The sequence below is a fragment of the Alternaria ventricosa genome (assembly GCF_023758065.1).
Source record: "Alternaria ventricosa strain BMP 2768 chromosome Unknown scaffold_8, whole genome shotgun sequence".
Taxonomy (NCBI): Eukaryota; Fungi; Ascomycota; class Dothideomycetes; order Pleosporales; family Pleosporaceae; genus Alternaria; species Alternaria ventricosa.
The window spans coordinates 382966-402627 of NW_026055688.1; the positions used below are offsets into that span (position 1 = coordinate 382966).

The window sequence follows — 19662 nt, forward strand, 5'->3', positions numbered from 1 at the left end:
AGCGTATCCGATGGTAGCGCCGAGGATCTGTATCAGTCGGAGCTTTGGAGCGAATGAACCTTAATTTACCCGGCAATAACTTCAGCTGCAACTGACACAGTAAGCAAAGTGGACATCGTGATAAGCAGCCAGGTATGGCACGTCAATAATAAAGTTGACGGATGTAAGCATGCAAGTCATGTCGTGCGACGTAGCGTGCGCGAATGGCCGCGCGCACGGAAGCGGGGCATCTCCTCCAAGCGACGGCGCTTTCCCGGGTCGATCATCACAAATAGTATATGACGGCCCCTGTGTTGACATGGGATAATGTGAATCGCCCATTGCTTCTGCTTTGATCGCATTTACTATGGCAGACCTTAGCCAAGGGGCCGAGCCTCACACTCTTTTCACCTTTTCACATATCGCCGCTGCAGCGATCACTTACTTGATCGTCGCAAGTGCATACAACTTCCTCACAGCGCCATCACCACCATCGAGCATACCATGGATGGGCTACGGCAAAGGCTGGATCGCCGACTTCCGCAACTTTACTGCGTTGACTAAGAGCAAGGAATGGCTCTTGGCTGGTTACGACAAGTACAGCCGCGACGGCAAGATCTTTGTGTTACCTGCGACGCTTGGCATGCAGGCTGAGATTGTTATGCCACAAAGTCAAATGCGCTGGATGTTTGATCAACCAGATTCTGTACTGAGTGCGCATCAGGCGCATTACGATTCTTTACAGGGTGATTATTCGTTCATCAACCCTTACATCTTGAAGGATGCCTACCATGAACATGTCCTTCACAAGAGCCTTTTTCGAAATCTCACTGCGATCATACCGGGTCTCGAAGAAGAGGTGCCGCGAACGATTACCGACGTTTATGGAACAGATACAGAAAACTGGAAAAAGTTGGACGTTCTGGAGTCTTTCATGGAGATGATTCCAGTGTTGACCAACCGCATGCTTCTGGGAGAGTCGCTATGTCACGAGCCAAAGTTCCTAGAAGCGGTACTAAGCTACACCAAAGACGTCATTCGCAATCAAGCTCTCATGTTTCTTGTTCCAAAAGCGCTGCACCCCATCGTCGGAACGGTGTTAAGTCTGCCTGTCAAGTACCACTACTGGCTGTCTTCGAAGTTCACAATACCTATGATCAAGCAACGTATCTCGGATTTCGAGAAGAAAGATGCCGGAGATCCTGAGTACAAGAGTTGGAAGGAGCCGAATGACTTCATCACATGGAGCTACCGAGTTGCGCAGGCCGAGGGACGACCCGAGGAGATGCAACCCGACCGCATCGCCAAGCGCGTCTTGCCACTCAACTTCGCCAGCATACATACGACGTCGATTACCGCCTTCGAAACCATTGTCTGCATACTAGGCAGTGAACCAGAAGTTGTCGAACAGTTGCGCGAAGAGGCGCATCGCATTTTCCAAGAGGAGGGAAGCTGGACGAAGAATGGTCTTAGCCGTATGTACCGCATCGATTCTGCTATACGCGAATCACAGCGTGCCTCACCTATCGGCCTTACATTCGTGCACCGCAAGGTTGTAGCAAAGGACGGTGTCACAACACCTGAGGGTGTGCATCTGAAGTATGGAACGCTTTTCTCATGTCCATGGGGAGCGATGGCCCTCGATACAGACTTGACCGAGGACCCAGAAGAGTTCGACGCATTCCGATACTCGCGGCAGAGAGAAGAATACGAGGCGATGAGCGCGGAGGAGAAACAAAACGTTGATGCGCTGAAGCTGAAGCAGACGGGTCTTGTCACTACGGGTGTTAACCATCTTCCTTTCGGCCATGGAAGGCACGCTTGGTGGGTACTCACTAATTTCACGTTAAGATCTGTACTAACAATGATGCAGCCCTGGGCGCTTCTTCGTCTCCCATGAACTGAAGATTATCTTCGCCAACCTGCTACTGAACTACGACTTCAAGCCACTTGCGGAGAAGCCCAAGAAGATGTGGGTCATCAGATTCAAGGTCCCTCTGCCAGTAGCGATTGAAGTGCGTCGTAGGAAGAGCGCATGGACACCTCAGGCTACCTCATAGGAGTCGCGGGGGTATGTAGTAATATTCGACGAACTCCCTCAGACATGACACTGAGACGTTGCTGTATCATCGGAGAATTTTGCATTCGTCATGTTGTAAATAGTAATTACATGCCCACTGAGGCTAACCACATCCCCAGCTCAACACCCAACTGACCTGGCTGATCATACATGACGAGATGTCCCGCCCCTTCAATCTCCACCAATTCTTTCGCCCCCAGCGCCTCCCCCAGCCTATGCGCATCCTTTACTGGGATCCAATTATCCTGCTTACCCCAAATCACCTTCACGGGGAAACGTCTCCCCACCTGTGCATACCGTCCCTCAACCTCCTCCGTACTCCGATGCGCAGCCTGACACAACTGGCGGACGAAGCCTCTCTTCCCACCTTGTGTCAGCCACGGCGCTTTGAGTATGCTCATCGTCTCAGCGTCTAACGTAGTGTGCGCAGCGTTGCGGATATATGATTCAAGGACACCTTCAAAAGCCATGTCAGGTAGATTCTCGAAAGCCGCAGGGTTCTCTGCTACGCTTTTGAAGAGGGGTTGGCCGAAGGGGCCGATGGCGACGACGTCAACGAGACAGAGACTTGAATAGCGACAATCGTGTAGTAAGTTGGCACGCAGGCTCATTAGTCCGCCGTGGTCGTGAGCGACGACTTGTGGAGCTGTCTTCCATGACTCGTTTATCTCCCAATGCTTGAAGAGGGCGGCGAAGGCCGAGGTTTGGCGAGCGAGATCGCTGTCTAATCTTTCAATCTCGTTCTTTGGGTTGTAGTTGGCGTTGGGAAGAAGTTGTTCAATGGGTGAATTTCCGAAACCGGGGTTGTCGAAGAGGTAGACGCGGTATTTGCGTGACAGCGCTAGCGCGAAGGGTGCCCAGACGCGGGAAGTCCAGGGAGTGCCGTGGATGAAGATAAGTGGTGGTGATGTTGTAGCGCCTAGCGACGTCCATTTGATATCGAAGGTATGTGTTGAGGATTCGAAGTGAAATGTGTTGTTGAGGACAATTGGGTCACTTGATGACGGGGTCATGTTCGTGTTAGCTTTGGAGGTCAAGTATAGGATGAACCTCAACTATGGTATATACCGCCAGTCGTTTGTGGATGCATGTACAGGTAGATGCTCTATCTTATATACTTCCCATATGCATGATGTGGAAGCGCCGCAACCCATCGTGGGTTTGCTTACGCCTACGACTGATGCTCGATCAAGACGTGCACGTCATGTCAGCATTCCTATGCTGAACAATATGCGCTTATCATACGTCGCTTTCACAGCAAGAACAATGCTATGTGTCAGCAATATACCTGCATTCCTGCGTCGCCATGGAAGGCCTAACGGCTGCATGTCTTAGAAGTGGCCAATCAGAGTACCCGTGGGCGTGCAATAACCTGCTAGACTTGTAAAATTGGTACATGTGCTATGCCACTGTTTAGCTAACTGCTACTGCCAGTATTGAGCTCCGAGCTCATCACCGAGCTTCACATCATCGCCCTCTACAATAATCTTCTTGACCACAACTCCTACCACGTCCCATTTGCTGTTTGTCTCTACAGGCAGGCCCGAGTCCCTGCGCTTACCAGTAGCATCTTCGTTGCCAACCTCGCGCACGACTTCCCAATTGTTGTTACCAATGTCGACAAGCCTGGCGCGTTTGTAGCTCGCGTTGGAGACCTGGCGATGGGCGACTACGAAGCCGGCCTCGTCTTGTTCCTTGATCCACTTCCTGGCCTCCTCATCTTGCCAGACTTTCTGAAGTGCGGCATCGGCATCCTTGAGGAGTCTCACACTCTGCTCGTCCGCCTCGATTGTGCCAGCCTCTGTGCCCTTATCAAGGGGCTTCTGTAGTAGGTGCGTGCCGCCGAAGCTCTCGACGAAGTTTCCGTTGTCGGCGTTGAAGAAAATGACGTCTTTGTACCTGAGGAAGTCAGTATACAATACATAAGTTGTGTGCATAGATTCTCACATACCATCGTGTGCCAATGTCGTCGTAGTCGCGGTCTTCGAGGGCTTTGGATGTGTACTTGGACGTCTTTGAGACGAGCTGACCGCAGGGAACCTTGTCGGCAGGGAGAGGCCGGGGTAGAATCGCGAGCTCGGGGATGATGGAAGGAGACAGTGGGCCGTCGAGGTAGCTGGGTCGGCGAGAGTACTTTGCCCCCATAGTGAGGAGCTGTAGCTGAAGCTGCAGTAGTAATTTGAAGGTAAGTAGAGTGTAATTGAGCAGGATGATTAGCTGGAGAGTGTCTCCAAAGCAAGCTATGTAGCTGTACCCAGATGCGGAGATGCCCTCGTGAGGGGTCAGCAAGCTTTATGTGATCTCATTGTACCACCGCTCTGGTTGGCAGGAAACCCCGCTCGCCATGACCACGATCTTCTCAGGTCACGCTCATGCTACGGTACCTGTTTCTGGTACCTTCGAAATCATCCCAGTGATGATGCGACGCGTATCTGCAGCGGATGAGTGGTGTGATGGATCAGGTGGCCATGATGAGGTCGGAGGCATGGCGTGTTGTTGTACCTGACTACTCGCGTCAAAGTGGACCCGGAAGGACACGGCCGACCATCCCGAGCTATCTTCGTCGCACGGGCATTAACAGTACGCCGCTTGGCAGCCGAGACAGTCAACTTTTGCGTCGTCAAAAGCGAATTGCCTTAAAACAGGCGACAACTTCCAGCGTGCAAAGAGCACTGGATTCTCCACCAAGATCCGGCGCAGCATTCCCCCTCTCTGATGTGCACCAGGCCATTTGCCCTGCCACACACGTACATAAGGCACCATAATTTCCAAGGCCTCCCTAACCCACCTCCCTGCTCTTTCCTCACCAATCCTCCCCTTTTGTACCATCCGCCTCTCCAGCTCCCCCAAGAAACGCTCTCTCTCTTGCATGTTCTCTACCAACGCAGCCTGCATGACCGCTAGCAGGATGTGTGACCGGATTGAACAGTCCAACTCATCCACGTTGATTGCTCCAGCTCCCAGTCCGGCTGTCTCCTCCATCGCAACAGCGGCTAGGAACTCGACCTCCTCCTCACTCCCAATCTCTTCCTGCCACCCCCTCTGCAACGCTTGATCTGCAGTCCCTCCATCCGGTATCCCACACCAGAAGAACGCTGGCTTGCTAGGTTCTGGTTCGACAACCTTACCCGAAGAAACCTGTGCGAGGTACTGTGCTTCCAAACTGTGTATATCATACAATCCCGACGCGACATTGAGCCCAAAGTGATGGGGGCCCCATGCTTCGCGGTTGTCCTTGCGAGGCGATGGGCCAGATGTAGGGCTTGAAGATGAAGGGATCTTCTCCTCTCCCTCCAGCTGGGTGTTGGTGTTCGTGGACAACGCTTCTTGTTTCGATTCTGCGATGGGAGATTTATAGTACTTGTCTAGCCAGAAGCGCGCATGTGATTCTGAAAAGGGGAGTGTGCTGGGGTAGACCGCGTGTAGGCGTGTCAAGGCTGTGTCAAGCGTGCGGAGGGCTATGTCAGTAATCGTGTCAAATGGAAGGAACGGTTGCCTGTGGCAAGTCCGCCCCACAGTATAAGCCCAGCGGGGGAGCTTTAGGACGTGTTTGGATACCGGATTATCACGCGGCAGACACAGTGGGGAGGACGAGTCCGGAAGATCCTGGAGGTCGGGCATGCGGTAGAAGCGTGCTGTGTTGGGTTGGGTAAGGAATGCGGTGGAGTAGTAGGAGCGCCAGGCTGTGGGATTCAAGAGGGCATGGTGCGCAGTGTAGAAGGCGTCGAAGTCTGAGAAGGTGAGAGGGTCGTCTCCATTTAGTTGGTCGGTCCAGCGGTAGTAGGCTGCTGCAATCTGGGCGAGATAAAATATATCCAAGGTACTGTTTCATCTTAGTCACACACATCCAGGTGCTGGGTACATCGGTATGAGGGATTCTCATATGAGGATGTAGCTTACCGATTGAAGCGGAGCTCGTCCTCACCAAAAGACCAGCCATGCGCGTGCAGCTTCTCCACAACATCGAATACGCCCTGGCCGTCCCACAGCCCCTCATCGATATAAATGTATGCGATCCGCAACACATCATCGTGACATGTCACTGGCACGATCCCGCCTTCCACATTAGCCAGAAATTCCTTGGCTTTATCGTCCATTGTAGTGCCTGCCGTACGCAGAATGCAATTGCTGAAGTTGATGTTTTGAAGCCTGTCTCCACCCACTCCTGCAGCCGATCTGCGCGATCGACCACCTTAGCGTGATAGTGAGCGCATGCAGCGACCTCAAGCACCATCGCCATCATCATCATCAACAGAAGAAGCATTGGAAGAGACATGTCATGAGAAGAGTCTTCATTTTTTGAGCGGAGCTAGCATGCTTTCCATCTCTACTATTTACAGCTTTTGGCGACCCCTATGGCGATCAGCCGCGCATCATCCTAACCACTCAAAAGGACTTACGGCTTCATCGCCATAGCCTTCACGAATGCTTCCATCAACGGAGGACCCTTTGCGCTGAGCCCCTGCTCAATGTCTAGATCGGGATCGGCTTTACCCATCGCGCGTCTGTAAGCTTCGCGCTCACCAATGCGACCCAGCCATGCCAAAATGCCCGGGTAGTCGGTCAAGTCCATTGGCTCAAACTTGCGCATCGTCGTGAAGCACCACCCTGTCATGGTCTCGGCAGCAGTGAATTCCTCGCCTGCAAGCCACTTATTGTTCTGAAGACGGTTGTCGATATGGCTCAGCATCTTATGGCAGCGTGCGACTTGGCCCTTGTAACGTGGGTCGTTTTCGCCAACCATGCCACGCGCCATGCCCCTCCTAAACAGCCCAGACTGTAACGAGCCATTCGCGAAATGAAGCCAGTAGAGGTAGTCTGCGAAGTTCTTGTCTTGCGGCTTTAGTGCCAACCGTCCGTTACCATACTTGTGGATGATGTAATCGGTGATGGCGCCAGATTCGGCAATCTTAACGGGGTTGGACGGATCGGTAAGGTCTTCAAGGACGGGTGAAGCTCCAATGGGATATACCGCCTGGAGTTCGGGTGGTGAAAGAATGGGCGAGCGTTGGTACAGCTTCAATTCGTAAGGAATGTTGAGCTCCTCGAGGAGCCATGGGATGCGCTCCCCTTGGCCGATTTGGAGGTGGTGGACGATAAGCTTCGGTGATGACATTTTGTGTTGGAAGGTGTAATGAAGGCTAAGTCGATAGAATTGAAGGTCTCCAACTGTTCTTGTATTCCAAATATTTTCGGTCACTCGGTGATCGACGTATCCGGCAAGTACCTAGGTAGTATGAGTAGCAAGCTCCGCTGGCTCTGATTCGGCGACTTGCAGCTCAAACTGTGGAGGCTGTGGAGTTGCGAACTCCATTCTGCTTTGCAAACGTCGCGACTTATGTCGGGTCGGAATTTAGGCACCCGCAGTCTGTGTTGTCGAGACTTACGCCCTGCATCCCCGAAAGTTGTAGGCCGGCGGGGTGCTGACATTCCAGTCACGTGTTGCTCGGCCGAACTCCGGAAGCACCAACGCTGATTCGCCAGGCACAGACTTGCAGAGACCCATCATACACCAAACTGGACCTTACGGACGTATCGCGATGTCAGCACCGTGCTTCCAGGCATGCGAAGAACCAGTCCCTGTTAAACCCGACATTCTGTGTGCCGCGTGCGCGATGACAGTTGCACAGGCATCGGCTTTTTCGCGACGATCTCACACATGAAGGCGCCACCAATGTGCCATAAGCAAAGAGATTACGATCTATCTGTACAGCTACAACACCACCCCTTCAGGAATGAGCGCATCATCTGGAAGACTCTCCCATTCCTCGTACGTCTCCCCTAGCCGACCCCGCAGTGTCTTGTCGACCTTCTTCCGATACAGGCTGACAACATGGACGATGGTGTGCTCCTTCTCATAAGCCGTCCTGACATGTGATCCCTTATACCTGAAAGTTTCGAAGACGTCTTGATCCCACTCACTCTGGTCGCGACCAACGCGTGAATAGCTGCCTGTGTACCCGAGGTGGTACTCAATCGCTCTGCATAGCATGTCGATGACTGCTTCAACAAGCTCGGCGTCGGAGAGTGTTGCGAAGTTACTCTCCAAGGCATCGTCATCACCCATTTCCTCACAACGGCGAAGATATTCAACGGAGAGCGACTTCCAAGCTTCGTGATCAATACGGTACAACGCCACGACCTGACGGACAGAGTACATGTAGTCTCCAAACGGCCCTTTGCAGTCCTTGCGATCAGACAGGCCTGTCAAGCAGCCCCAGAGCGGAAAGCCGTCCAGCCAGTGTAGCTCAACCAGTCTCTTTACATGGACGAACTTCTTCGCATGTAGACCGTCATCGGTCTCCTCTTTCTCCTTGTCGAACTCAATGTGCAGTCTCGAAGGTGGGATTTCGACCGCGCTTTCACCCCTGGTAAATGACTGGTAGAAGCGCAGGAAAGGGAAGAAATCCAGGTTGCGGACTGTCCATTTGATCCACAAACCTTCTCTCACCGTGGAGTAGTAGAGGAACAGGGTTTCGGAGAAGATCGCGCGATCGACATAGGAGAGCATGGGAAGGTCGTCGACTAGATTGCCTCTGACATCGATCTCCAGGACACCTTCCTTTGTTGTTCTGTTGCCTGAGTTGAATATGCCTTGGTCGTGGTTGTTCTGGCCATCCGTCACTCTCTTTGATGGCAAGGTATACATGTCGTGCTCGAGCTTGTACAAGTAGAATGCTTCGTGGGCGCCAGCTGTGAGTCCATCCCTCGAACAAATCGCGAGCTTAAGTCGTCTCTCTACAATCTTTTCGAGCGCAGCTTTTCGGGTGGCATCTCGTATTCTATGTTCTCTGGTCGGCTTTCGCGCGCGGATCTCTTTTACGCGCTTTTGCCGTATGTTATGGTCCAAATAAGTCTTGCTTCCCATTGATCCCCGATTAACCCGTACCCTCTTCGTCATATCAGGGTTTCTTGTCGTCTTCTCGTTGTCCAGGCAGATGTCGTATATCATGTTGCGAAGCTTACCGGGTAGATCTAAGAACTGGAAGAACGGCTGCCTTTTCCTTCTAAGATTGTAGTTCTTGACGGTCATTCCTTGCTTTTGCCGAAACTCCACCAAAACTTGGGACCACAGTATCTTCGCACTGGCTACGTCTGATCGACGCTGTTCTTGAGTTTCTGTTAATGTGGTCGCGGTCCACGGTCTCTTGAGCTCTTCTAGCGCGGCATTGCAGGTTATGATTGCCTGTGTAGACATGATGGCGGAAGCTTTTGTGATTGTTGTCACAATATCAGACAAAGTGTGGGATATAAACCGGTGCATGGCTTGTTTGCTGTTACTCTTCAATAACAAGCATGATAGTGTTCGTAACCTGTAGTTCTTTCAAGAACACTCCTGCACGATCTTCTCAGAATCACAAAGAAACGAATGCGGTTTCAAGGCAGTGATTTGTTTGCGCTGCGGCAATGAAAAGGCAGGATGGAAGTTCCGTATAAAGCGCTACCGGCGGAGGCGTGAAGCCTGACAACACGATACGAACACCCAGTGACCAATTTCCCAGCATCAAGGCATTTCGAATTATACCATGTCTATATACTAACAACAGCTGTGAACTCCCAGTTCCATTGCTAACATGCAGCATGCGTAAGCACAAATTCGAAACCATGCATCCTTGCAACTACGTTTATCATCTCCTCATGCTCCACGCATTTCGGACAAGGCCGTGCACTGACAAATATCTCCACTACCAGCGGATTGCCGTGCCCATAAAGTGTTTCTGTAGGTTGATGCTCTGTGAATTGGACCAATGTCATGCTATTGCTGTTTCGAAAATCTTCCACGTATAGGGCCATGAGCTGTGGCTCAACGTGCTGGGAATATGTTGAGTCGTGACGACACCCCAAAAGTTTGAGTAACTGAAAAGCTTTTGCCGAATAATCCTCTCCTGAGATGTAACCATCTTGGGTGTCATGAGCTTTTCCGTTCTTGGCGAAGAAATGTTTCTCGTTCATCTTCATGTACGCCATCGTTGCATCCGTCCACACAGGCTCGACATCGAAAGTCATCGTGAAATCGAATTTGAACCAAGGGGGGTCGATGAATATCCTTTCCTTCCTGAATTGGGGCTTTTGGCTAGCTCCGTTTACGTTGATCCGGCTCGGTTGTTCAAATTTTGCGTAGACATCGTTCATGTCGGTCTGGGCTTTCATGAGCTTCGAATGCTCTTTTTCGAGCTCCTGTTCCTTCTTTTTTAGCTTCCTTCTTGTCTTTTCCAGCTCAGCCAGGTGACGTTTAGCCAAATCTTCCGCAGCCTTCAACTTTGCTTGGGTTTTCTTCAAGATATCTGCATCACTTCTTTCTTTGCCATTTTCAACATGCTTCGACGTGCCTGCATGCTGAGTAGGCTTAGGCATGTCCGTTCCATTGCCATCATATCTTAACAACAGCTTTACGATCCTGATCCGCAGTGCCTTATCAAAACACTCTTCTACATTTTCGCCATCAGCACACCGTCTTTTTCTCTCGTTTGCGAATTTGTTGTCCGTACCAGCCAAGTCAATGGCCTTAAGTCCCGACTTATCCTTCAAGTTTGCGTCCACGAGACTGCCTTGCTTCCAATTCATGAGAGCTCTCACCGCTGCTAAACCTCCCCAAAGCGCTGCTTCCATCAAGGCAGTTCGACCTTCTTTGTTCTTAGCGTTGATATCGGTCCCCGCTTCCAGCAGGACAGGAATAATCGTGGCGCATGACGCATGTTTGTGAGCTAACGCGGAAGCGACTATCAACGCGGTGTTGCCGTTCTTGCACCTAGCATTGACGAAGTGTGAGACATCTTGAGGGTCCAAGTTCTCCAGGATCGACTTGACATCAGCAAAACGTCCTTGCTGGCATGCTTGCCACGCCATGATTTTCCAGTCCGCTGGCTCAGCCTTCGTCGTGCTTGTTTGCACAATATCGGTTAGAGCATTGTTTTCTCTCGCGTCGTTGACGTTCAGTCGCGCGAGATCGGCGATAGGAGGCTCCATGGCGCCGTTCCTACTCATTGTATTTGGTGGTGTTAAAATTTGTGAATGGTCGCAAAGAGGTGCGTTTCTGTCAGTTCTCTCGCAATATTTGAATGCAAACAAACCCCGCTTCAGCCTTGTCTCCTCTCCGCGGTAGGCAACCTCGTCGACCAGTAGGGACCGTTGTATGCATGTCAGACTTCGTACGAACATGACCAAGCCATGTCATTGGTGTTGCGCAGTGTGCATACTTCAAGTATCATGCTGCAAAGATATTTACGGTTCACCGGTCGTTGGCTGCTTCGATTCGATCACATTGCTAGATTCTCACCTGTATTGCATACAGAATATGCACACATGTAACGTGAACGAATAGTAAGAGGAGCATATCCTGTTTTCGCATACTGGAGAAACATTTGAAGGTTAACGCTCGCATGGAGGACGCCCGTGGATATGAGTTCGTTGCTAGCGCCCGAGTGGCGATGGCCCGCCCCACCAACACCTCGCGTCAGTCGCGCATCAACCGCTGCAGGGTAGCAACGACCTCTTGTTTCACCTCCCCCACAAAATGGCGCGAGGCAAACTCATAGTATTCGAAGGCCTAGATCGCGCAGGCAAATCGACACAATGCCAAATGCTAGTTGATGATCTGCAGAATGATGGGATTAAGGTGCGGCATATGCGGTTCCCTGGTACGTGCGCGTAGATAGAGAGCCATTCGCTGGCGCGTGGATGCACATTTGGTCGCATAGAGCTGAACGCTGATGTAGTATACAGATAGGACGACACCGATCGGCCAAATGATTAACAGCTATCTGAGTGGCCAGAGCGAGCAAGACGACCATGTCATACATCTCTTATTCTCTGCGAACCGATGGGAAGCAGTGTAAGCCAAACACGTCCATTTCCATATCAACCTCAATGTCTTAATGTATGACACAGACCATCTATCCAAGCCGATCTCGCAGCCGGAACAACAATCGTCGTAGACCGCTACTACTACAGCGGCTGCGTATACTCCGCAGCCAAGCAAAACCCCAGCATGAGCCTAGAGTGGTGCCGCAAACCTGAAGTCGGACTTCCACGCCCTGACTTGTGTCTCTTCCTCGACATCTCCGCTGACGACGCTGCCAAACGAGGCGGCTATGGTACCGAGAAGTACGAGAAGAAGGAGATGCAGGATCGTGTGCGCGAGTTGTTCGAGACGATGATGCAGAAGAAGGAGGGGGAAGACTTTGTGCGCATCGATGCGGGCGAGAGTATGACGAATGTGGCGGCGAAGATTAGACAGGAGGTTGATAGGTGTATTGAGCGGGTTGCAAAGGGCCAGCTACCGCTAGGAACTGTGGAAGGGTGGTAGTTGTTCTCGTCCAGGAATGAAGCAAGATCACTTGTCCTCGTCGTCATTCACGTTCTCCCCCCATGTCTCATCGAGATCTTCGTCCATGTCAACCTCGAATTCGTCAATGTCAGGAAACTCCTCCGCATCCTCTTCGACAGTTCCATCCGACTTCTTCTTCCGCTTTGTTTTGAACAGTACTTTCAGCTCTTCTTCGCCATACATGCGTAGACTGAGCTCTTTCATCAGATCTGACCATCTTAGAGAATTATGGCAGCTCGGACATGATCCTTGGATCGGAATGAGCGCATCTGCATTGCTTTCTTCTGCAAGAAATTTCTGTGACATACAAGCCATATGCGATACTGCGCGGCACGTTTCTACCGGGCAGACCAGCGCAAGCGAGTCCTCAGCACTCATGCCTAATTTGCAAACAACACAGGTTCGTCTTTGGCCCTCTCCTAGAATGTTCTTCGACTTCTCGACATGTGCCTTGCAATCCTCGTACGCAACGGGGATCGCTCGTATTATTTCTGGGATGAAGTGCGTGCGCATCTCGCTCTGCACATCCGGTGCAAGTTTGGGCAGCTCAGCCGGCGTCACTCTGATGGTAATGTCCTTTCGTAGCTTCGTCTTCATTTTAGAGATGTGCTTCTCCCATTGCGCGAAGACGTCCTGTGCGAAGAAACGGATGTTCAGCGGCCATCGGCTGAAACTCCCGACGCCTAACAGATGATGTAGGTTCTTCAGCCGCGCTTCCAGCGACATTGGCGGTCGCGGTCTTTTGACTGGTGATGGGTTCTTTCTGCCTTTTTGAAGCTCCTCCAGCCTCGCGTCGCGCACCTCACGCTCTATGTGTCGGGTGGCGTGCGTGTTTTGCCACGCCCATTCGAACTGCAGCGCGGCGGCCCTGGACGGGAAGCCAGTAACGATGCACGTCATCTCCCACGGCCGCTTCCCCTGCATTGATGTACGCTTCGCGCCGCCCTTGCTTGAGCCATTGTGCTGACCCAGACGACGCGCCGGATTGGGGGTGCTGCCAATGTAGAATGCTTTTCGGTTTTTGGAGCGGAGCAGGTAACAACAGTAAAAGGCTGGTATGGGCCGGCTTTCGATCTTGACAGAGTCGGCCATGATTGAGTTCATGATAAAGATGAAGTCGTGATGTTATTGTTGATCGCATCCAAAAGCGTGCAGCGGCCAGTTAGGGCTGACGGGATGGTGCAGATGGAGTGTGTCGTGATTGGTGGGCTGGGGTGCTTCCCGACGAGACAACCTTGCTACCGACCTCACCTGCAGCAGTTCAGGCGTCGAGATGAATTTAATTCAGAGATGGATAGACCGCGACAGTATGATACGAATGCGCAATGCTGCTACTGTTACGCTTGATGTTTCGAGATGCAGTATGGTGATGCAAACAAGTGGCGAAGATAGCCGTGCGTGTGTTCACAGTGGAAAGCAAGAAGAAGTAAGTCGCGGAGAACTGTATCTGAGTCAGATCAATATGTGCTTGTTCTGGGAGCCAATGTAGTTCGCTGGTCGTCATCATGGTAGAATGCGGCGCAAAAGAAAGGCCGAGGAGGTGAGGTGGGCAGCCTTGCGTGCAGTCGCCAGATCGGCACGACGTAGCTCTCATACTTCACCACACGACTGCAGTCCAAGGTGGCCTCTCGATGCCGCATCAACGCGATGAATGTATTGAGTTGAAATGCTCTGTATTGCTCCATGGATACGACGCAAAGGGTCGAAGCGTCGTGCATGATATTAGCCGTGCCCTGCTGCAACAAGCCTCGACGTTCTGGGTTCGGTACGTGCTTGGGCGGGCGTGATATGCATCCGCCGTTAGCGGGAATCTCGCACCCTTCAGCGGACCCATCCATCCTCTCCATATCTCCTCCACCTCGCCTCGCCAACCTCGCCGTGCACGTGCTGCCACAACCACGACGGTCGCTAACAGACAATTCTCTAGTCGTGCTGGCATTCGCCTCTGTTACGAGTGAATTGCACAGTCCAAGCGGCCGAAAGCGGTCGCCTGCCGCTGTAGAGGCCCCATGCCTACGCCTATATCTCTTCGATAGCGCCCACCACCGACCGAATCACGCCCGACTCCAATCGCTATACCTTCCGTACCATCTCGTATCCCGTTACGAGGCTGCAATTAGGGCTGCACGCAGCGACAGCGCTTGATGCATGAGCAAGAGAGTCATGGTAGACTTCATGCCCCCCAGCGGGCCCCCAACAGGCGCCACTATGACTACTTTCCGAGTTGCCACGGACAGTGGAACACCCGAAGGAGCAGCTGGCGCATCAACATCTAGAATGGGTGGTGCTGCGGTGCCTGCAGCGAATGGCGCGCAGCCGAGCGCGGCCAGCACGATTCCTCTGAGCGCGCGCAAGGCAGCGCCGCTGGATCTCGCTACCGTGGAGCGCAGAGGACATGGAGCGCCAAACCACCTGCCACCCAAACAGAACCGTCTTTTTGGCCTGCGCGAATCTCCCACATATCGACCGACAGCCGAGCAGTTCAAAGACCCTGTGGCATACATTCAGAGCATTCGCGAGGAAGGGCAAAAGTACGGCATCGTCAAGATTGTCCCACCCGACAGCTGGAAGCCGCCATTCGCTATCGATACCGAGCGCTTCCACTTCCGCACACGACGACAGGAACTCAACTCGGTCGAAGGTGGCACGCGAGCCAATTTGAACTATCTCGATCAGCTCGCCAAATTCCATAAGCAACATGGCCACAGCCTCACTCGATTTCCGAGCGTGGACAAACGCCCCTTGGATCTCTACAAGCTGAAGAAGGCCGTTGAGAAGAGAGGTGGATTCGACCGTGTTTGCAAGCAGAAGAAATGGGCTGAAATCGGACGCGACCTCGGCTACAGCGGCAAGATAATGTCTTCGCTATCGACATCGCTCAAGAACTCATATCAGAAATGGCTGCATCCATACGAGGAATATCTGCGACTCGTCAAACCTGGCGTGCAGCAGATGTTGGAGTACGAGCATGGCGGACCCTTCACACCGTCACCAGCTCATTCGCCCATCAAGAAATCGCTACAGGGTACGCCTGTCGCAAACGCTGCCGAGTCAGCGGCTATGCGAGCCTCAGCAGCGCTGAACGCGACACTGCAGGGTGACTCTGTGCCTACTCCACCGCCAGAGCTCTCACGACCTGCGATGCAGGGGGGCTTCACGCCGGTGAACTCAGGAGGCTTCACAGCGGTCAATGCGAACTCAGCACAAAAGCCGTCTACGCAACCCTCTACACCTAGTGCTTCTACTGCGGCCAACCCACCGAGCGCTATACACCGAGATGTGCTGGAATCGCGCACGTCAACACCTCTGCGCAACGCTGGCAGTCCCATGCTCTCAGCTGACAACACCCCGGACTTCAGACCGCCCGGAGCCGGTCTGACCCCGCTAGCCAACGGACAGCAGTTCAATCAGCTAAAGCGAACCTTTTCCCAGGACCCGGAGAGCAGTGCAAACGACGATGTGGATGAGGCAAATGGCCGACGTAGCAAGCGGCTTAAGAAGGACGCACCCCCTACTGTTGCGGGCTCACACATGACTCAGCCTCGCCAGTCGACCCCCAGTCGAACATTCCCACGCGTTCGATCGGCCGACGACAGACCTGGTGACCGATGCGAGACTTGCGGTACCGATAACGACCCTCAGAACATCCTGCTTTGCGACAGCTGCGACGCTGGTTATCATGGTTATTGCTTGGACCCACCCATCAAGGCTATTCCTGCATACGACTGGCACTGCCCTAGATGTCTCGTAGGCACAGGCGAGTTTGGATTTGAAGAGGGTGGCATTTACTCGCTCAAGCAGTTCCAGGAACGAGCCCAGCAATTCAAGCAGAACCACTTTGTCGGCAAGACGGCCTTTGATCCGGTCACCAATTTGCCAAAACCAGTCACTGAAGATGATGTAGAACGTGAGTTCTGGCATTCTGTTGCGAACGTTACGGAGACAGTCGAAGTAGAGTATGGAGCAGACATACATTCCACGACACACGGAAGTGGCTTCCCAACTATAGAGAAGAACCCACGCGACCCCTACTCGACCGATCCATGGAACTTGACTGTACTGCCCTATGCACCAGATTCGCTTTTCCGCCATATCAAGTCCGACATTTCAGGTATGACCGTACCCTGGTTATACGTGGGCATGGTATTCTCGACCTTTTGCTGGCACGCGGAGGACCACTACACGTATTCGGCAAATTATCAACACTTTGGCGCTACCAAGACATGGTACGGCGTACCAGCCGAGGACACCGAAAAGTTCGAGCAAGCCATGCGTGAGGCAGTACCAGAATTGTTCGAGAGCCAGCCAGATCTCTTGTTCCAGCTCGTGACGCTGTTGACTCCCGAGCAACTCTTGAAGGCTGGTGTTAGAGTCTATGCGATCGACCAACGTGCTGGAGAGTTTGTAATAACCTTCCCAGAAGCCTATCATGCCGGGTTCAATCATGGCTTCAATTTGAACGAAGCTGTAAACTTCGCGCCGAGCGACTGGGAGCCGTTTGGAGAGCACGGAGTTCAACGCCTTCAGGATTACCGCCGTCAACCATGCTTCTCTCACGACGAGCTACTGCTGGCAGCAGCATCACGCAAGGACACAACCATCAAGACCGCCAAGTGGCTTGCTCCTGCGATGGAGCGAATGCTTGCCAGAGAGTCACGGATACGCGATGAATTCCTGGACAAACACAAAGCTGCAAGAGCGCATACTTGCAAAGTTGACGGTACTGGCAATGCCGGGGGCTCCTGCGAACTCGACTTTATCATCGATGATGCCGACATGCATGAGGATGAATTGATTTGTGCCTTCTGCAAATCATATGGCTATCTGTCTCGCTTCTACTGCAAGAAGACCAAGAAGGTCTTGTGTCTACAGCACGCTGGATGGTTTGAATGTTGTCAAGACTCCCCGGAAGCTGAGCGTTACTCTGGAGCCAAGCTCGAACACAAGCTCGTATACCGCATGCAGGAGGACGATCTTAATGCGCTGGTACAAAAGATTGTCGACAAAGCAAGCACACCCGAAGCCTGGGAGGCAAAGATGGAGGCTTTGCTTTCCGAGGGACCTCGACCTCAATTGAAATCCCTACGTGCGCTCCTGCACGAAGGCGAGAAGATCGACTGGGACTTGAGCGGTCTCCAGGATCTGAAAGATTTCGTCGAGAAATGCCAGGAAGTTGCTGATGAAGCTGTCTCTTACACCACTCGGAAGCAACAAGCCCGTCGTAAAGCGGAGCGTCCTGGAAGAGGGCGGCCAAGCAAGTCGGCTGTTGCTGAGGCAGACGAGAAAGATCGCGAATATCGCAATGTGGAGAACATACAAAAGCTTCTCAATCAGGCAAAAGATCTAGGGTTCGATAGCCCGGAAATAACTACGCTCCGAGAACGCGCTGAAAGCATTGTCGAATTCCAAACCAGAGCACGCACCGCCTTACGCGAGCGCACTTCCGAGCAAAGCATCGCACGGCTAGACGAGCTCCTGGAAGAAGGCAAGGGTTTCAACGTCGATCTACCTGAGCTTGAATCTCTCGAAAAGGTGGTTCAGCAGTTGAAGTGGCTCCAAGAGGCACAAGACTTCAAGGTGAAGCCTGCGCCGACCCTCCAAGAAGTTGGCGAACTCATCAAGAGCGGTATTGAAGTCGGCATGCCAGAGCACCATCCTGACCTCCGCTTCTTGCAAGAGAAGAAGGATCAAGGCGAATTCTGGGAGAAGAAGGCGAAGGAGCTTATGGAAGTGGAGAACGTGCATTATCAGCAACTCGACGCCTTCTCCAAGCAAGCGACCAATCTGCCGGTAACACCAGAGACCCGAGCCGCGATGGATGCCATATTGAAGAAACAACGAGATGCACAAGAGCTGATCATGTCTCTCTACGAGCGAAGCAAGAATCCCGACTTCTCACAACGGCCAAAATACATGGAGGTCCGCAACGCCATGGAGTCTTTGAATGCGCTGAATGGAAAGCCCAATGGCACGAACGACCTTGAGAAGGAGCAGAAGCGACATGAAGATTGGATGCGGCGAGGAAAGAAGCTCTTTGGCAAAGCTAACGCGCCCTTGCATATCCTACATGCACACATGAAACAAGTCGATGAGCGTAATCGATCCTGCTTCGATTTGGGAGACCAGCCTCGAATGCCCGTAGAGCCTGCCTCTCGTGAGCAGAGCCCGGCCGATGGGGAAGAGGATCCTGATGGCCCCTTATCCAGTCGAGACGTTTTCTGCATCTGTCGGAAACCTGAAGCTGGTATGATGATTGAGTGTGAATTGTGTCACGAATGGTAAGATGACTGATTCTACATTTAGAATGTATGCGCTAACAATGACAGGTATCACGGCAAGTGCTTGAAGATCGCTCGCGGAAAAGTCAAAGAGGACGACAAGTACACATGCCCTATCTGCGACTATCGTGTCAAGATTCCTCGCGATGCTACCCGCCCAAAACTTGAAGACCTCCAGCTTTGGCAGGACGAAGTCCCCGGCCTGCCATTCCAACCTGAGGAAGAGGAAACACTGGACTCGCTGATCGAGCACGGTACCAGGTTCCGGGAGTACGTCGCGCGATACATCAACCCGTTGATGTCAAGCCCTGATGAACTTACCACCCAACGATTCTACCTACGGAAGCTTGAGGGTGCTGAGATTCTTCTCTCGAACGAGATTAACTTCTTCCGTCAAGAACTACACAAATGGGCACCAGTGGCCCCAACACCGCCGCCTATCCTGCAAGTGTCTCTCTCTACACGTAAGCCCCGGCCGACAAAGCAGCAGAAGCTCATGAGCCAGTTGGGCATTACCAATCCGGACGACCTCCCACAGCACCTCAAAACCAAAACTCACCAGTTCAAGCGCAAGGATGGAGAAAAGCCACCGAGCAACCCGTCGGGCGCCGCTGAACAGTCGCATACTCCACCCGGTGAGCCTCGTCAAGGTCAACCTGAGGGTGAAAGCAGCGAGTACTTCAACACTACTACCACGTCTACATTCAACAACTCGCCCACATTTGCTACGAGTGCTCCACTGAATTTCAGCGGCTCTTCATCGATTGCGCCGCTCGATCCAGGTCTCTTTGAGAGTTCAGGCCCCGCAGCCCCTACTAGTCCTATGCAAGATCCATTCAAGAGCTCAGCTAGTGGACATGAGATGTTTGGCGAAGCGATGGAGATGGGTGGCGGCCAGGCAGAAGAGGCACTGGCTGTCACCGAAGGCAACAACTACATGGACTAGAAGTCTGACGGCTATACGCCACGGACGCCAAAATAATGGTGCATAATTTCTC

General features: G+C 52.5%; 9 protein-coding genes across 9 annotated transcripts; 3 read left to right on the plus strand and 6 right to left on the minus strand.

Annotated features, from left to right (window-relative positions):
• Nucleotides 1-346: 346 nt before the first annotated feature.
• J4E93_005366 (uncharacterized protein) lies at nucleotides 347-2039 on the plus strand (the record flags this gene model as incomplete). Its single annotated transcript, XM_049343287.1, has 2 exons — nucleotides 347-1803; nucleotides 1853-2039. 2 exons carry the CDS (start codon nucleotides 347-349, stop codon nucleotides 2037-2039), a joined length of 1644 nt encoding a protein of 547 aa, XP_049199380.1.
• Nucleotides 2040-2145: 106 nt separating this feature from the next.
• Nucleotides 2146-3072, minus strand: J4E93_005367 (uncharacterized protein; the record flags this gene model as incomplete). Its single annotated transcript, XM_049343288.1, has 1 exon — nucleotides 2146-3072. The coding sequence occupies one exon, from the start codon at nucleotides 3070-3072 to the stop codon at nucleotides 2146-2148; it is 927 nt and encodes a 308-aa protein (XP_049199381.1).
• Nucleotides 3073-3483: 411 nt separating this feature from the next.
• On the minus strand, nucleotides 3484-4204 carry J4E93_005368 (uncharacterized protein; the record flags this gene model as incomplete). Its single annotated transcript, XM_049343289.1, has 2 exons — nucleotides 3484-3958; nucleotides 4011-4204. 2 exons carry the CDS (start codon nucleotides 4202-4204, stop codon nucleotides 3484-3486), a joined length of 669 nt encoding a protein of 222 aa, XP_049199382.1.
• Nucleotides 4205-4633: 429 nt separating this feature from the next.
• J4E93_005369 (uncharacterized protein) lies at nucleotides 4634-6156 on the minus strand (the record flags this gene model as incomplete). The annotated part of the gene is made up of 2 exons (XM_049343290.1): nucleotides 4634-5882; nucleotides 5960-6156. 2 exons carry the CDS (start codon nucleotides 6154-6156, stop codon nucleotides 4634-4636), a joined length of 1446 nt encoding a protein of 481 aa, XP_049199383.1.
• A 299-nt stretch (nucleotides 6157-6455) lies between these two features.
• J4E93_005370 (uncharacterized protein) lies at nucleotides 6456-7175 on the minus strand (the record flags this gene model as incomplete). Its single annotated transcript, XM_049343291.1, has 1 exon — nucleotides 6456-7175. The coding sequence occupies one exon, from the start codon at nucleotides 7173-7175 to the stop codon at nucleotides 6456-6458; it is 720 nt and encodes a 239-aa protein (XP_049199384.1).
• Nucleotides 7176-7772: 597 nt separating this feature from the next.
• J4E93_005371 (uncharacterized protein) lies at nucleotides 7773-11044 on the minus strand (the record flags this gene model as incomplete). The annotated part of the gene is made up of 2 exons (XM_049343292.1): nucleotides 7773-9268; nucleotides 9958-11044. 2 exons carry the CDS (start codon nucleotides 11042-11044, stop codon nucleotides 7773-7775), a joined length of 2583 nt encoding a protein of 860 aa, XP_049199385.1.
• Nucleotides 11045-11573: 529 nt separating this feature from the next.
• On the plus strand, nucleotides 11574-12365 carry J4E93_005372 (uncharacterized protein; the record flags this gene model as incomplete). Its single annotated transcript, XM_049343293.1, has 3 exons — nucleotides 11574-11697; nucleotides 11783-11891; nucleotides 11948-12365. 3 exons carry the CDS (start codon nucleotides 11574-11576, stop codon nucleotides 12363-12365), a joined length of 651 nt encoding a protein of 216 aa, XP_049199386.1.
• Nucleotides 12366-12392: 27 nt separating this feature from the next.
• SLX1 (Slx4p interacting protein) lies at nucleotides 12393-13490 on the minus strand (the record flags this gene model as incomplete). The annotated part of the gene is made up of 1 exon (XM_049343294.1): nucleotides 12393-13490. The coding sequence occupies one exon, from the start codon at nucleotides 13488-13490 to the stop codon at nucleotides 12393-12395; it is 1098 nt and encodes a 365-aa protein (XP_049199387.1).
• Nucleotides 13491-14594: 1104 nt separating this feature from the next.
• Nucleotides 14595-19610, plus strand: J4E93_005374 (uncharacterized protein; the record flags this gene model as incomplete). The annotated part of the gene is made up of 2 exons (XM_049343295.1): nucleotides 14595-18664; nucleotides 18713-19610. 2 exons carry the CDS (start codon nucleotides 14595-14597, stop codon nucleotides 19608-19610), a joined length of 4968 nt encoding a protein of 1655 aa, XP_049199388.1.
• Nucleotides 19611-19662: the final 52 nt, after the last annotated feature.